Source organism: Chlorocebus sabaeus, chromosome 21 (assembly GCF_047675955.1).
Source record: "Chlorocebus sabaeus isolate Y175 chromosome 21, mChlSab1.0.hap1, whole genome shotgun sequence".
Taxonomy (NCBI): Eukaryota; Metazoa; Chordata; class Mammalia; order Primates; family Cercopithecidae; genus Chlorocebus; species Chlorocebus sabaeus.
In genome coordinates, this window is record NC_132924.1 from 61,911,866 (window position 1) to 61,928,302 (window position 16,437).

Genomic DNA, 16,437 nt, shown 5'->3' on the forward strand with positions numbered 1-16,437 from the left:
TGGATCAAAGCACAGTTTCTACATCCAATATGAGATCAAAACACAGTTTCTACATCCCATATGAGCTGGTTATTGTTTCACAGGGCGGATTTCCACAGCTGACAACTCTACTCCGTAACAGGAACGAACACTTCAACCTGCATTTTTATATCAGTATCCTTTCTGATTAAAAACTAGAGTGCCAAATAACTTGACAGATATTTCATAGAGAGATGTTCCATTTTTAAAGTTTGAACTTTTGCAAAAAGTTGTATTATTTTAGGTCTATAAACTTGATTATTTGCACCAAGATTCCTTTCTAGTATGTGGTAAAAAGAAAAAAAAATGTTTTTCAGACATGTATTTAAAGTTAATACACAGCACAGATCATTAGTTCTTAACTGTTTTTTATTTTAATTTTCCAGTGCTTTCTTCTTTCATTAAAATGAAAAAAGTCCTAATATCCTAAGTTTATCTATTACCACAGAAGAAATTATACAAGATGAAAAGGACATTTTAAAATATTAATATGCACAAATATGTACTATTTCAAAGCTACATAAACCAACATATGGCAGGGTTTTTTTAAAAAGAAACTAGGGAAAAAAGGAAGAAAGAACACTAATATTGAACTGGTGGTATTAAAGTGAGAAACAAAGATTTAAAATCACAAATTAAAAAAACAATGTCTAACCAGAATTTACAGCATGTCTTACATTTCCCATAGTAGCTGGTAAGTTTTTCTTGCTTCCAGTAAAGATTTTAGAAAACATGTGCTTTAGACTGCAATAATTCATTTACTGTCATCCAAGATTTTAGTATAAAACAGGCATATTGACATGTGGTAGTGGAGTCTGGTTTGGGCTGAATTTTAACACGAGCTTTTTAGAAGGTAGAAGAAAAAGAGATGGGTCAGGATCTGTAAAGCAGGAATATTAGGGAATTGCCAAACTCTAAGCTAACTTTTATACGTACTGACTGTTCCCGCCAAAACTCAAGTTGAAACTTAATCCCAAATATGGCAGAACTGAAAGGTGCGGCCTTTAACAGATGCTTGGGTCTGGAGGGTTCTCTCCTCATGAATGGATTCATCCATTCATGGGTATTAATGGGTTATCATAGAAGTGGCATTAGTGGCTTTACACGAGCATGCTCAACCCCCTTGCCATGTGATGCCCTGCACTGCCTCAGGACTCTGCAGAGAGTCTCCACTAACAAGAAGGCCCTCACAAAAGGAGCCCCTCAACCTTGGACTTAGCCTCTATAAGAAATAATTTTTTGTATTTATAAATCACCCAGATTTAGTCATTCTGTTACCAGTAATAAGAAACAGACTAAGACACTTATCTATATGTTAACAATGTTCAAGTGTAATCACTGTTGCCTTCAATAGCACATGCATTACTTAAAACTGTGATTCATTTCAGTGCTGCTACTGTTAACAACATCTATTAATTCTTACCCTGTAGTCATCATGCCTGCTACTTAAGGTTCCAGTCTTTCTACATATGCAAATATTTTCTAAGGATATGTGGCTATATTTTAACTTACATCCAGTAAGACTTATTTGATTTACTGCCAACAATTCTGCACTCAAATTGTACTGGAAAAAAAAATACATAATGTTTTTGCATACTGAAATCCCTCTGCCTAAGTTTCCATCAACAGTGGAGAATAAGATGATCAGTCCTATGCGTAGCAATTTGTTCTACATTTAAAGATGTCTCGTTACCTCACATGCATGATTTGGCTGAAACTGAACTCTCTTTCAAATTTCCTCATTTCCATGGGTTTGAAGCGGGCATTCTTAGCAATCAAACCCTATCTACACTGCTTCAATCTGGCTTATGGTGACTGAACAGAGAGATTTCTCATAGATAGAATAGTATATGCATATCAGTTGCAGTTCATATACGTCCTTCTTGTTCCCATTTACAGTTTAAAAAAACTAATCTATATGAGTTTTTAAAAAGATGTTGGGCCAGGAGCGGTGGCTCACGCCTGTAATCCCAGCACTTTGGGAGGCTGAGACGGGCGGATCACGAGGTCAGGAGATCGAGACCATTCTGGCTAACGTGGTGAAACCCCGTCTCTACTAAAAATACAAAAAATAGCCAGGTGTGGTGGCGGGCGCCTGTAGTCCCAGCTACTCGGGTGGCTGCGGCAGGAGGCAGAGCTTGCAGTGAGCTGAGATGGAGCCACTGAACTCCAGCCTTGGCGACGAGCGAGACTCTGTCTCAAAAAAAAAAAAAAAGATGTTCAGGGCAGTGAAATTATTCCCAATGATACCATAGTAATTGACAAATGTCACCCTATGTAAAGTCTGGAGTTTGGATGATACTGCTGGGTTAACATAGGTTTATCGACTGTAACACATGTACCACCCTGGCGCCAGATGTTGATAGTGGGGAAGGCTGTGCATATGGGAAGTGGGTATATAGGAACTCTCCGTATTTTCTGCTTAATGTTGCTGTGAACCTAAGACTCTTCTAAAAAGTAAAGTTTATCTAAAAGGAAAAATGCTCTCAAATATTCATCATTTTAATATGCTTGGGACAATGTTATGTTGTGATAACACAAAACAAAAAGATCCAATATAATTAGATATCATTATCATTCCTCTTGAATAGAAAATAAAAACTTGTGAAGAGATGAGCAGGATATCAAACAAGATGTAAATGATTAAGGTAACTGATGTTTCAAGATCAGGGAAAAGACAATTTCAAGTATCAACATTCCTTTTTAAAAGAGTTACTACATCTTTAAAGTAATGTGTCAAGGGGAGATAACTTTATCTAGTTCACATGTCAAATAAAAATTATATCTAACATGTAATCTTAACAGTCTGTTCAATAGATTTTAAAATATGTATACTTGCATTTAGAGTTTTAATGACATTCCCTAGAGAAATTACGTAGGAAAAAAAGCTCTTTCTTTGGCTCATATTGTATCAATTATTCTAAATACATTCTTTGCTTTCAGATCTACATGAAAGCAACTGCCTAAACTTTGCCTTAAAACTGTTTAGGTGTTAAGATGTTGAAAGGATCTTTTAGAAGTAGATTGATGCTTCATTGGGTAATAAAGGGTTTTTTGCTGTTAAAATATATTCTAAAAGAAAGATACAGTAAAATTGAATCCTGCAGGCCATAACAAATGAGCTAAGTTATATCTAACCTTAAATTTATGACTATAACTTCAGTGGTGAATTTCGTGCGTAAATGATTTAAAACACAGGTAAAGGTCTGTACCTTTGGGACTAACAGGCTTTTATCCAGAGACTGTATTTATCAAACTGACAGACTACTCTGCATCTGAAAGAAGGTGATTTATTTCTGTTTACTACTATACCTATGTGAATTCAGAGAAGCACATGACAAGCCATGAACTTACCATGTCCTCTACAGAGTCACATTTCTGGTGTGTTTCTCAAATTAATCTAAAACATGATTTACAATGATTTCCTCTCTCAAATTTAGAGAAGGACCAGCCTGGAAGAGGAAACTATCAACATTAGGAAGGTAAAATTTTAGACCTCTGATGGGAAAGAAACTAATGTGATTTTATTCTATTATAACCACAGAGTTTTTTAACTTTGTTTCTCTGCCAGGACAGTCAATAAAATAAGCTAAGTACTTAAATGCTTATATTACAGAATTCTTGCTGTCTCTTATTCTCGGGGCAACTTTAATCTCATTGTCTTTTGGTATAGTTAGACCATAACCCTTGAAAATAGTGAAAGAATGACTGAGAAATATGAATAACACCAATATCATCTTGCAGAAATTCTATGGACTCATCCATTTTGCTTCAATCTCATTTATATGGAAAAATATCTTTTAAGTTTTCATACTATTATACTGCAAATGACCTTAATTTCTTGGTGAATTTATTTATGCATTTACTTGTCTTGCTTCAATAATTTTCTTTTAATGTGCTCTCGATGCTTATTATAGAAGCAAGGTTCTCATTTAAATTTCCAAAAGATGGAATCAACAATTAGATTCTATGGAGGGATGTTAAAGCATTGACCCCAGGTTTAATGGACAGATTGTTTTTTTTACCCACCAGCAAATATCTGGTCATTAGAAAACAAGTTGATAATTTCAGAAATGTACAACATAAAAAGCCAGCCATAAAAGGACCTTAGGAAGTATATGTTCAAGCTCTTGTTTTTCAGTCAAGGAGTATAAGGCTCAGAGGGGGATAAATGATGGCTTGAAAGTCACAAGATAGTTAGAGACAGGGTTAAGTTCTCTGAACTCAATGTTAACATACTTTGCTCTCAAGAACAGTACATTTAGACAATCAGAGGCTACAGAGTAGAAACTTCAAATCCTATGCATCTTATATATGTTTACATTCACTTAGTGGTGTTTATTTTGGCAGACTAAGATTACATAGTAAATACCAAGTGAGTGTGTAGGGTCTATGTGTAAGAGCCTCAGAGCAATCCTGAGGCTTTAACACTATCTAAGGCCATCTAATTCCATCTACATTCTTCATCATGCATGGCCAGGACAGCACTGAGGAAAAGAAAATTATTTTATAAACTATTAGTTTGCCAAAACTAATCAGACAGAACTTAGTAAATTCAGGTGGGTCTTGGTCTTTAGACTAATACTCAACTTAGTCATGTATATTTTTTATTCATTCAATCAATATTTACTGAACATCCATGTGCTAAGCATGATTCTAGAGATAGTGCAAACCACAGTGAGCAAAACAGGTCAGGTTCCTGCCTTCATGGAACTTCCAGTTAAGTAGTGTAAGCAAAAACTAAATAGATAAACAAATGAACAAAATAATTTCAGAGCTTGAGAAGTGTTATTGAGGAAATTAGACTAGACAATAAGAATGGGAAAGATTTTATTTTCGGAAAGGGGGCCCCTTTGAAGAGGTGACATGAACTATAACCTCTATGGTGAGAAAAAGGCAGCCGCATGAGAAGCAGAAGCACGAGCATCCTAAGCAAAAGGAAAGGCACACTGAAAGCCTCTAGTGGAAACAAGTTTGGGGTTTGGCTGCACCACAGTATACAAGGAGCAACAAGGTGGTAAAGACACAGGCTATACAAGGGATTTGAAATATTTTTGTGGTAAATTATGTAAAGATGAACCATCTTTTAGGAAATTAGTCTGAATGCCTCCATATAATTTATCATTTTATTATATCCAGGCAGAGCAAACCTCTGCATTAGGAAAGTCATAGTGTTTCTAAATCATGTGTAATTTGCTTATTCAAAATGCATATAGAAAATAAGGCTCAGGGTAAGGGTTTAAATATGACTTTGCTTACAAGAAAAAAGAATAGTTACAGCATTTTGACCACCTGGAATTCAGAGCTGTATACTGTTTAAAGTTGAAGGGTCTCCAAATTCACTATCATCTGGTTTACCTCATCCAGCAGGTAAAGTCTATTAAGGTTGAACTCACTCATTACTACTGAATTAGTCAAATGACAAAGTGTTCTTTATGTGATGCATATTTTTGTACTAGTGTAATATATTTACATAGAATGGGTGTCATCTTTGTTATATATAGAAAACAGCATACAAAAATGATCAATAATTTCCTAGCTTAGGCAGCCCTGTAAGAGAAAATATCTACATGTATAAATACAAAGGCCCTGGCCACCTGAGATTGAAAGATATGAATCAAGCATCTGAATTCCAGGTTTGCAACCAGCAACCTGTATGTCCAAGCCTGGGCAAGATTCTAACCCTCTCTGAATCTCCTCTCTCTCACAAATATAGGTTAATATACATTCCTAGCTTGAAGAGACAATGAAGCAAGAATTTCTAAGCGTCTAGCACATAGAATAAACTCAATAAATTTTAGTCTTTTCACCTCATATATTTTTCTAATAAAAGTAGTATCATGTACAATATGAGAACTACAATCATGCATTGTATTTGTCTCTTTTAGTCAAAATTTTATGGTTTTGTTCACATAAGGAAAAAAGGTAAGACAAAGAAACCATTTTTAAAGCTCCTCACATATCAAACACTGAATTAAGACTCTGCGTTTTTAATTGGTTTGCTGCCTGGAACCATCCTATTCTGACTGCCTAACTTCTCTACAGTTTCCAGTGTGTTTCCTTCATCTCAGACACACAAACATGCCCAAACACAGTAAATCACAGTTAATTGCACGTCTTAAATTAAAAGACAAAAAAATCGCACAATTAATTGGGGGAACTTGTCAGTTGGTGCATGAATCTTGCTTACTACACTCTGTGCACAGGATGCAAGCCAAGTGCATGTTCCAAGCTGGACGATTCAGTCCATGCCTCTGAGGAGAGGTGCATGGGCACGATCCTTCTGCACAGCCGTCTGGTCATAAGAATCAAATGCTTTAAAACACTCAACATTGCAATTGCTGAATCAATAGTTATCTCTACAAGGATGTTCAATACAGGACTGAGCATAATAGTAAAAAATTAGAAAGAGCTAAAATGCTCATTAATAAGGGACTGAATAGAGACTATGTTTGGCCATTAATGGAAAAAATCTAAACTGTTACAAATGATTTTGTCAATCTTAATAACATAAGAAAATATTCATGACATACTATTTGAAAAATGCTTACAAAATAGTATATTTCTATTTTTGAGGTTATGTGTTATGCAAGTGAAGCAAGAAAAGAGAGAAAGGAACAGGAGAAAGCTACTGGGAAAATAAACAATAAAAATGTTAACATTTGTCATCTCTGAGTTGTTTATACTTTGTAGTTTTTCTAATTTTCTAAAACAAATCATCTACATTTTAAAAAATATATTTCAATTTGTTTTTGAATCTGATATTTAAAAATATCAGTTTTAAAATAAAGATCCATAAGAATCTTTTAAGATAAACTTACCTACTACAATGAAAACATCAGCATAAAATTTAAAAAGAGTCTCTAGTAAGCGCAAACATACAATCCTATTGTATCCTTGGTTATACAGACAAAATGTATAAAAATGTATCTTATAAATATACAACAAATGCGTGTTCATACAATTAAATGCTCAATACAATAATGTATTTCGACATATACCTTACAGTATATTAACATACCATAAGAAAATCATTATAAATACTTTTTCATTTCCTGACACCGACCAACTACAAAATATATTCACAGTAAGCCAATAATATGGAATTTGAGAAACTGCAAACCTTCTCTACTCCATCCACTACTTTCCCATTATTGTCTACCCTATTATAAAAAGATTTTATACCCAGCCGCCTAATGTAATTCTAATGCTAAAATCTGGCAATAAATGATACACACTAATAAATGATACACACTAATGTGCAAAGAATTTCTTCATTTTTATCAAAGTAGAAAATGACAAAGTTTTATATTATATTATATCACTACTCAACTAGTCATACTAACTTTTGTTTTATTTCATTTTTTGAATAAAAGAATTCATAAAACCCAACAAAGTAGATTCATTCCAAAGGTATTCAACAGTCTGCTAACCTTGAAATAAGAAACAAATATTCCCTGCCTTCTTTTATTTAATGGGGGAGTGGAGAGGGAAAAGATAATCATATTCCAGCAAAAGCCCATCTCAACCTCAGGCATCTTCATGTCCCAAGGGTAATATTTTCATTCCATTCTTAACGGAACAAATTTCTAATCAGAATATGTATTCAAAAATAATTGAGGCAATGCAATGTCAACATGTTATGCTGCCATCAGGTATCCCGCGGTGCTCAGAATCAACTCAACACAATCTCTAGTGTGACAGAGAGCCTGGGCAATGCAGAAACGTCAGACTTGATCAAGGGAAGGGGAGCTAGCAAGGAGCATGCAATGGTTTTGCTTCCCTTTGGATGCTCAAACACGGTGTTTGGAGGAAAGCTTCTATGCTGGAGGAAGACAATCTCAACACTTCTAAGGAAGGAATGACTTATAATGCTCACTCCAGAACCTCAACTTTTAAATAGTAATAAGTGTCTATTTTTGCATTAATATTGAAAATACTTGAAACAACAGTCAATTCTGGGAAGGTTAACACTACATCTAGATTTCTAGTTACTAAAGCCTCAGGGCAACATACATTATTGTATATATCCTGCAATCCTCTGAAAAGGTCCAGATGTTTAAATTTAGGTTTCTCCAAGTTTGGTAAAATATTAGTAATTGTTGAAGCTGGGTGGTGAGTAACTGAAGTTCATTATATTATTTTTTTCTACTTTTGAGTATATTTGACATTTTCATAATAAAAGTTTCAAAAAATAGATTTTCACTCAAGGAGCATATATTTTATGTTAAAAATTTTACTGACTTTTCCTTTGGAAATATGTATTAACAAGATCTGATTTACATTTATTATTAAAGACTCTAACAAGCAGTCTGAATTGTATAAAACTCCACAAAGCATTATATTTTATGCTATCATAAAAAAAGAAAAAAAATTCTTCATTCCAGAAAAAAAAAAAATTACCATGATCTATGATGACAGAAGAAGTGCACCTAAACAAATGCAGTGCCACCATCTGCCTGGCATTCTCACAGTGTGACAAAATAGACTGGTAATTAACTGCTTTCCTACCGAAATCTGCCAGCTTTAACTCCCCCGTGTCACTGATCAGAAGGTTCTGTGGTTTCAGGTCTCTGTGCAAAATATAACGCTGGTGGATGTAAGACAGCCCTCGCAGCAACTGAAATAAAAACAACTGAAAAAATAAGGAGACAAAGGTTAAAATCAAAACACAGATAAACGCCAGTTTCTACATACAGTCTCCTAAGTACTTGTATCAATATTTAGTGAAAATGGATAACCATCACCAAATTTTCTACCAAATTATTTCAACAGAATGTGAGATTTTAGAATGTAAATTCCTAATTCATTTAGAAGTAAATCTAGGAATTTCTAACAACCTATTATACCAACCCCAGAGTGATACTTCCTCAGCCAGAGAGATCTATACTCCAACTACTGTTCTTTAAGCAAAATGTAAATAATCAATTTTTTTATAATTGATTTAGTCTTCAAGACTAAAATGATGTTTGCAAGGAAAGGAAATTTATTCATAATATTATAGAAATCTAAAAAAGAACTGTTTACCAAGTTTATATCAATATGCACATATTTAATTCCATAGAAATAACATAAACATGGTACCCATAAATTCACCCATTAACATGCTTTAAGGAATGGAAAGATAAGATGATTTGAAATAATTAAAACAAAAACAGTCATATTGTCTAATTAATACTACATTATAATTATACTGCTTTTGCACATATGGTCATAGAGATTAGGCTGCTGCTTAAAGACAGGCATGTACCACCTTCACTAATTTCAGAGCAAACCCATCCTAAAGGGAAAGGAAACACAGAAAACAGGAAAGTCAAGAACTCGAGAGTGATACTTTTGCAAGAAATAATTTCAGAAGTGATTAATAGCCTTGTCTGTGAAGTTCCATATTGGGTCATACCAAATGTTTCTATTTCAATAGCAAAAAAGTGTGATTCACTAGGCTTCCCAATATTCTTCTTCTGAAAAAAGAGAATATTTTTAAACAATTTACTTGCCAAAATAATCCTAATAGACATTTTTTAATCCATCTCCTAAAACAAAAACAAATGTTCTTACTTTCAAGTACCACCAATATTCTAGTCTATATAAGCAGTTAGTAACCAAAGGCAGTTTCAGGGCAATTTTAAATGAATTGTAAAAGATGAATGATAGAAAGATTCTGAAATATTTGAATAGAAAAGATTGGCAACTTCCTGAGGGCCGTGGAAGGTGGCATTTCTGGAATGTTCTGACTAAGCAGGGGCTATGAAAGCCAAGTGAATTTCATTACAGGAGATACCTTGAAATAACAGTAAAGCTAATTTATCTCAAAATCTTTGTATGTGACAATATGTATGGGGCAGTAAATTGAGATGATTATTTCCACAGTCTAAGCAGCAGAAAATAGAAGTCTGTTCTGTGTTGGTCAAGATTAAAAGACTAGCTCAAGAATCCCAGGATGCAAATATTGTCCTCTCAACCCTTCCTGTACAACAAACAGAAAGACTTGAGTTAACACCATCACTAGCAGCTGCCAGCCTCATTCTTCACTTCCAATACTCCCTGCATCCTGAAGCTTAAAGCTTATAATTTCTAAGAAAATTCATACTCCTTTAGTTTAGAAGGAAAGAGGGAAAAATAAAGCCACTTTGTGTCATCAAAGTCTTTTTAAAAACCGAAACAAAAACACAAAGGCAAACCACATAACAAACTTAATTTTAAAAATAAGTTGATTTTGAATGGAAACAGCCATTCTGCAAAATGCTACCTGATCTTTGGGACCTAGCAGAGTCTTATCAGAATGCAACTGTTTAACCATGGCAATGCATTTTAATTTAATGAATACATAACACTACGTGCCAACTGCTATTCTGTACAGTTTATAGAATATTACTTCATTTAATTTTAATGAAGTAGGTACTACTATTAACCTCCATATTAGTAATGAAGAAACTGAGAGTAGTTTCTCAAGATCACACAGCAATTAAGTGGCAGAGCTAGGACTCAAACCCAGAGTCTGATTTCAAATTCTATGCTCTTAACCATCTCACCATCTCACTCATCATCTTGGCCAGAAATCAACATCAGCAGGCAAAGGATTGCTAGAGAACTGCTTCCTCCAATGAACAGAATAAAATCTGGGCATCTAATAACATGGCCTCCAAGGCCACTGAGCTGAACACTGATTCCAACTGAGGGACTCAGGCATTATTTTTTGAGGGGTGGGGGCTCAGGCATTGTTACCTATATTCCCCAGCTCCAAGAAACCTTGTCCACCTCAACACTCAGCATGCTGTTCTCCAACCTTGTACCTTTTTTTTTTTTTTTTTTTTTTTTTTTTTGATATGGAGTCTCACTCTGTCACCCAGGCTGGAGTGCAGTGGTACGATCTCGGCTCACTGCAACCTCCGCCTCCCAGGTTCACGCCATTCTACTGGCTCAGTCAGGACTACAGGCACCCGCCACCACGCCCAGCTAATTTTTTGTATTTTTAGTAGAGACGGGGTTTCACCACTTTAGCCAGGATGGTCTTGATCTCCTGACCTCGTGATCTGCCCTCCTCGGCCTCCCAAAGTGCTGGGATTACAGGCAGGAGCTATTATCCTTGCCTCTCCTCGGCCGGAAAAGCCTTCTCTTCCCTTTGCCTACTATTTTCCATGCATTCCTTAGGTCTCTCCTCAGGAACTGCTCCTCCCTAGAGTTTCCCTGACCACCCCTGCAAGCCCTTGTACCCCTACAGGTCTGTGTGAGGTGCTCCTCCGTGCTCCCAGGGCAGTCTCTGCCCTGTCTGCATATGTCTATCACAGTATGATACTTATCCTAGCACCCATAGGCTGTCTGCTTTAACTATCTTTATAACTCGGGTAATAGGTATTGAAACTAGTAATGTGAGTACTGACCTGAATTTAGAGACATCTGGATAGCAGCAGATAAAAAAAATAACAGGCACCTTGGAATGGAATTCTCTAGAAGCTAGGGGCAGACATAGGTAAATCAAGCAGTTCCAAAGAACTCTTCCTTAATACCTTTAGTAATTAGTGAAAATATATAATCCTCATGCTAATCTGGAAGCTATTCAAATAGAATGCCATATTAAAGGAGATTTAAAAAGCAGTACTAGAGGAAAAATGCCACTATACACTCAAATTCCAAGTGTATACATGACAAATGAAGCCCCAAACATGACAAATACAGCCCCAAACAAATGTCAGAACAGATCTCCACAGCATAAATTCACTTAGGGTTTATTAAGTGCCAACCATATGTGCTAGGTGCTGTTACGCAAGAGGGATGCCAAGAGGAATAAGATATAAGATGTGGTCCCTAGACTCGAAGAACTCACAGCTAACTTGGTATGACAGACACACAAACAGATCATTGTGACTTAGAGATCTGTATTTTAACAGCAACGCAAACTGAGCATATTGAAAGCACAGAAGACGGTGGATCTAACTACAATTAAAAAAAAAAAAAAAAAAAAAAGCAGTAGAATTGATTCAGTTGTTACAAGAAGAATAGCCTGGGAGAAGGGAACGAATCACAAGAAACTTGCCACTCTGAAAACAGAATTCATTACGTGTAAAATTTCAAAAGGAAACTGAGTTGAGCATTCAGTAGACACAGAAGTTAAAATGTTATGACAAACCTCTTAACATTCTGAGGGAAAACACTGAGAAGACCAAGCAAGCAAGTGTAACATAAACTCCGAGAAAGACAATATATGAAGCTGTAAACCTATCAACTCGACCTCATAAAATTAACTGTGGCAAGGGGACCATCAACTTTCTGAAAACTATTAGAAAACTTTTACGTTGGAGCTCAAAGAAACTGACACCCTCCGAATGGCACTTTGACATGCTGAACTGAAGAAGTCCGAAGGTCTCCTTGACCTTCTGCCCCACTTCCCATCTCTGCCCCCGTCTCTCAATTCTCTGTCTCTCCCAAAGCACAGGATGAAGTTGTTCTCTGAAGTCCCCTTAACTGCCTAAAATCTGGACCTGCCAAAGAAGAAAACAATTACCTCTGACCCCTTTCCTGAGTTTCCATTAACTGAACTCTTATCCTCGGAAGAAAGACTGAAGTCTGTCAACACACCTGGACAGACTCTTGTCACAAACCACTGTCTGCCCTGCAGGCCCAACAGACGTATATTCTTGTATAATTTTCAATCCCATTGAATTTCCTTAAAAATCATTTACCACACCCCTAAAAGCATCCATACCTCCCCATCTCCCTTTCTCCTAATAAGAATATATAAACATCTATTCACATTGGGTTACTGGGTAATTATTCTTCTATGATGACCTTATGCTATGCACATTAAAATAAGTTTGTGCCTTTTCTCAAATCAATGTGCATTTTGCGAGTTAATTTTTCTGTGAACCTTTAGAGGGTGAAGGGGTAGTTTTCCCTTGATCCCTACATTTACAAAAAACATTTTAACATCCTTAACAAAATATACACTGGCAGATAGGGGTGAGAAGGCTCTAAGGAAGCAGCTGACCTACTAAGTTCAATGGAATGCCCCGTGGACTACTCTTGGAACGTCTTTAAAACTCAAGCCTTAGAGAGTTCTTCTTCTAGACAAATAGGCAAGTCCCCTTCTAATTTAAATTTTTGAGAAAATCACTTCACTTGGTTGTTGTATAAAACACACAGCAAGCTATACTTGATCTCCTATGAAAAACCAGGAGACGCTGTGAGAACACGAAGGGCCACCAAGGAGCGGGCCACACACACTCTTTTTCTAAAGCATACAAATCAGCTTTGCTAATAAAACCTGGTAAACACCAATGGAATCTCAGGCACTAAAAAGAAAAGAAGGGTGACTAATACTTACTGAAAGTTTATTCTTATTTAAAGGTTATTTTAAGTAATGTTATACAAATAACTTAATCAGGCCCGGGGTGGTGGCTCACAACTGTAATCCCAACACTTTGGGAGGCAGAAGTAGATGGATTACTTGAGTCCAAGAGTCCGAGATCAGCCTAGACAACATGGCAAAACTATGTCTCTGCTAAAAAAATACAAAAAATTAGCCACGCATGGTGGCATGTGCCTGTAGTCCTAGCTACTGGGGAGGTTGAGGTGGGAAGACTGCTTGAGCCCAAGAGGCAGAGACTGCAGTGAACTGAGATTATACCACTGCATTCCAGTCTGAGCGACTGAGTGAGACTCTGTCTCAAAAACAAACAAACAAAAAACAAAACAAAACAAACCCCCCCCAACAAATTACTTAATCCTTTCCATCTACCATCCTGTATTTTTCCCTTTGTTTAAACAAATGAGAAAACTAAAGCTCTAAAGACATAAGAAACATAGTCATCCAACCATCACACAGCTCTTGTGAACTTTCCACCATACCTCATTAACTTAAATAAGGTTGATGCTGAATAAATGCATGGATGAATAGTTATACACCCAATACAGTCAAAGTGCTTTTATTATTAAGTGAACTGAAGTTTGTAAAAGCCTCAATTAGCATATAATATAATGAGCACATGATTCTTGAATTTGTTTTTGCCGTTCAAAATCTTAGAAATAGATAACATGAGAGAAGAGAGCTTCATGTGCTGAACTAGATAAATTAATGTATCTGAAACTCTTTATCTTTCTATTATAGTAGCCATAAGATCTTCCTAAGAATATTTTGCCATCTCAGGATATTCTATTCCTTTATATAGGAGACTCATCCCAAATCCATCAGTAGGATCACTGAAAATTTATATTCCAGTTTGAATATGTTCATTTTCTGTAATAAAAATCCAATGAGAAAATGTCTTAAATAGTAATGAAATGATGAACAGGGACACTTCCACTAGCAGCAGATCTATCTTTAGCCAGTTGTCTTGACATCCCCAGCAGGAAACAGCGCCACTGCATATACTTCTTGGGAGTATCTCTCAATACTTCCTCTATTTCCTTCTGAAACTCTTCACAATTTAAGTAGGTAAAATAAATAAATAAATAAATAAATAAATAAATGGTATTTTATCACAACTTTTAAAGTAAGTTTATATAAAGCACACACTATTGGATTCAATGTTATGTTTATTGCTCAGAACTACTGACACTTGCAGTAAGAAAGAAGCATTATAACCAATCCCTCTCACCAAAGTCTAAATAGGTGAGGTCAGATGCTCTTTTTCTCAGTGTCTAGAGGTGTTAGGCTCCGTGAATGGTTAGAAATACATTATTATTTAATATATGCAATTCACTTTAATCTGAGATGAAGCACAGTGAATATCTTGTAGATTTTTCAGGGCATGTGTCAACTTCTTTTAAGGAATGTGCAGGGTCTCTCAGGGCTTACAGGAGACTAAGAAATACTAATAGGAGTCATTAGCAATGGGCCCTACCATTTACAACACAGCAGTAACGTCTTACAAAGATAATTATGCTACTCTTTTGTCATCTCTGTAACTCAGGTTTCTCATCTTAAACATGGTTGATTTGAGCCTTAGATATCTTTGTTAACCATTTCACATTGTTAAATTACATCATTCCATTATTTTATGAATAACAGAAATGGAAGGGATTTTATAAGATAAACAACTGGAGTTGAATCACTACCATTTATTGAGTGCTTACTATGATAGACATTTTGCTAAGTGTATTATATACATTCGATAATTTAACCCTTACATCACCTCTACCAGGTAGATATGACTATCCCTATTTCACAGAAAAAGAAATAAAGTCACAGATAAATTAAGTGAATTGCCTTAGCAAAGTAACATAACAAGAAAAAACTAAATACCACATATTCTCACTTATACTTGGGAGGTAAATGATGAGAACACATGGGCACATAGAGGGGAACAACACACATTGCAGCCTATCAGAGGGTGGAGGGTGGGGGAAGGGAGAGGATCAGGAAAAATAACCAATGGATACAAGGCTTAATACCTGGGTGATAAAATAATCTGTACAACCAACCCCCATGACATGCCTTTACCTATGTAACAAACCCGCATATCCTGCACATGTACCCCTGAACTTAAATGTTTAAAAAAAAAAAAGAGGAATTAAGTGAATTGGTCAAAGGAACACATAGTAAGTAAGAGACAGTGCTGATACTTGAACCCATTTTTGTCTTACTCTGATACTATAATTAAGAGGGCTGCTATCCAAAAAGGTGTGCATACTATTTAATTAAAACAGCTATATACTATGTGAATCTAAAGCTACAAAATATGATATTGGTAGATAAATGAAAGTTATATATGAATAATAAATACTTCAAATACTATGTTCCATATTTAACACTGTATCATTTAAAAACCCATAGGTTTTTAATGCACAAACCTTAAACTATCCATATATCCAACTTCCTAGAAGTTAAAAATAATTAGTTAAAATCCCAATAATATGCAGTCAATGTCAAAATATTTTGTAATATGCATCAGATAATGGTTTAACTGCAATACTAGGTCTTCAGTTTTAAAAGTCACAAAATGATTCATCATGATTCATTCCATTTAGTTGAGTTTCAAAACAGCTAATGCAAATATTAAATCTTAATTTGTAATGCAATGTACACCCAAATAATTTTACAAAGCATCATTGCAATTCAAAGTATTGAATTTTTAAAGAATACTTAGAGGATTATACAGAGATATTAAAAAAAGACAGAAATAAAACCCTAGCTATTCAACATTAAGTATAATTTATGTGTCACTTTGGACATACTTGACAGCGTTAAGTGTGCTACTGGACTGGTATAAGACACAAGCATTCATGCTAAGGTATCAGGCCTTTCATGTGTATTTTTTTGCAATATATATTTTACAGATCCATTTCTTGGAAAATCTGAGTAGCAAAAGGAGTCTGTCTTGCCACTTTTCTGCCCTGTTTGAGTTCTTCCATTCTTCTTTCTGCTTTTTTAGTTACACTCTCTAAGGCTCTGACATAAGGAACATGTTTTGTCATTTCCAG

At 35.4% G+C, this 16,437-nt stretch overlaps 1 protein-coding gene across 3 annotated transcripts in view; it reads right to left on the reverse strand.

The window, feature by feature from the left end:
• Positions 1-16,437, reverse strand: part of CDK14 (cyclin dependent kinase 14) — a 589,453-nt gene that overhangs the window by 273,654 nt on the left and 299,362 nt on the right. For all 3 annotated transcript variants that reach the window (XM_007982225.3, XM_007982233.3, XM_007982232.3), the window contains one exon: positions 8,530-8,653. In XM_007982225.3, coding sequence (XP_007980416.1) covers positions 8,530-8,653 — 124 coding nt within the window. The remainder of the gene's footprint in view (positions 1-8,529; positions 8,654-16,437) is intronic.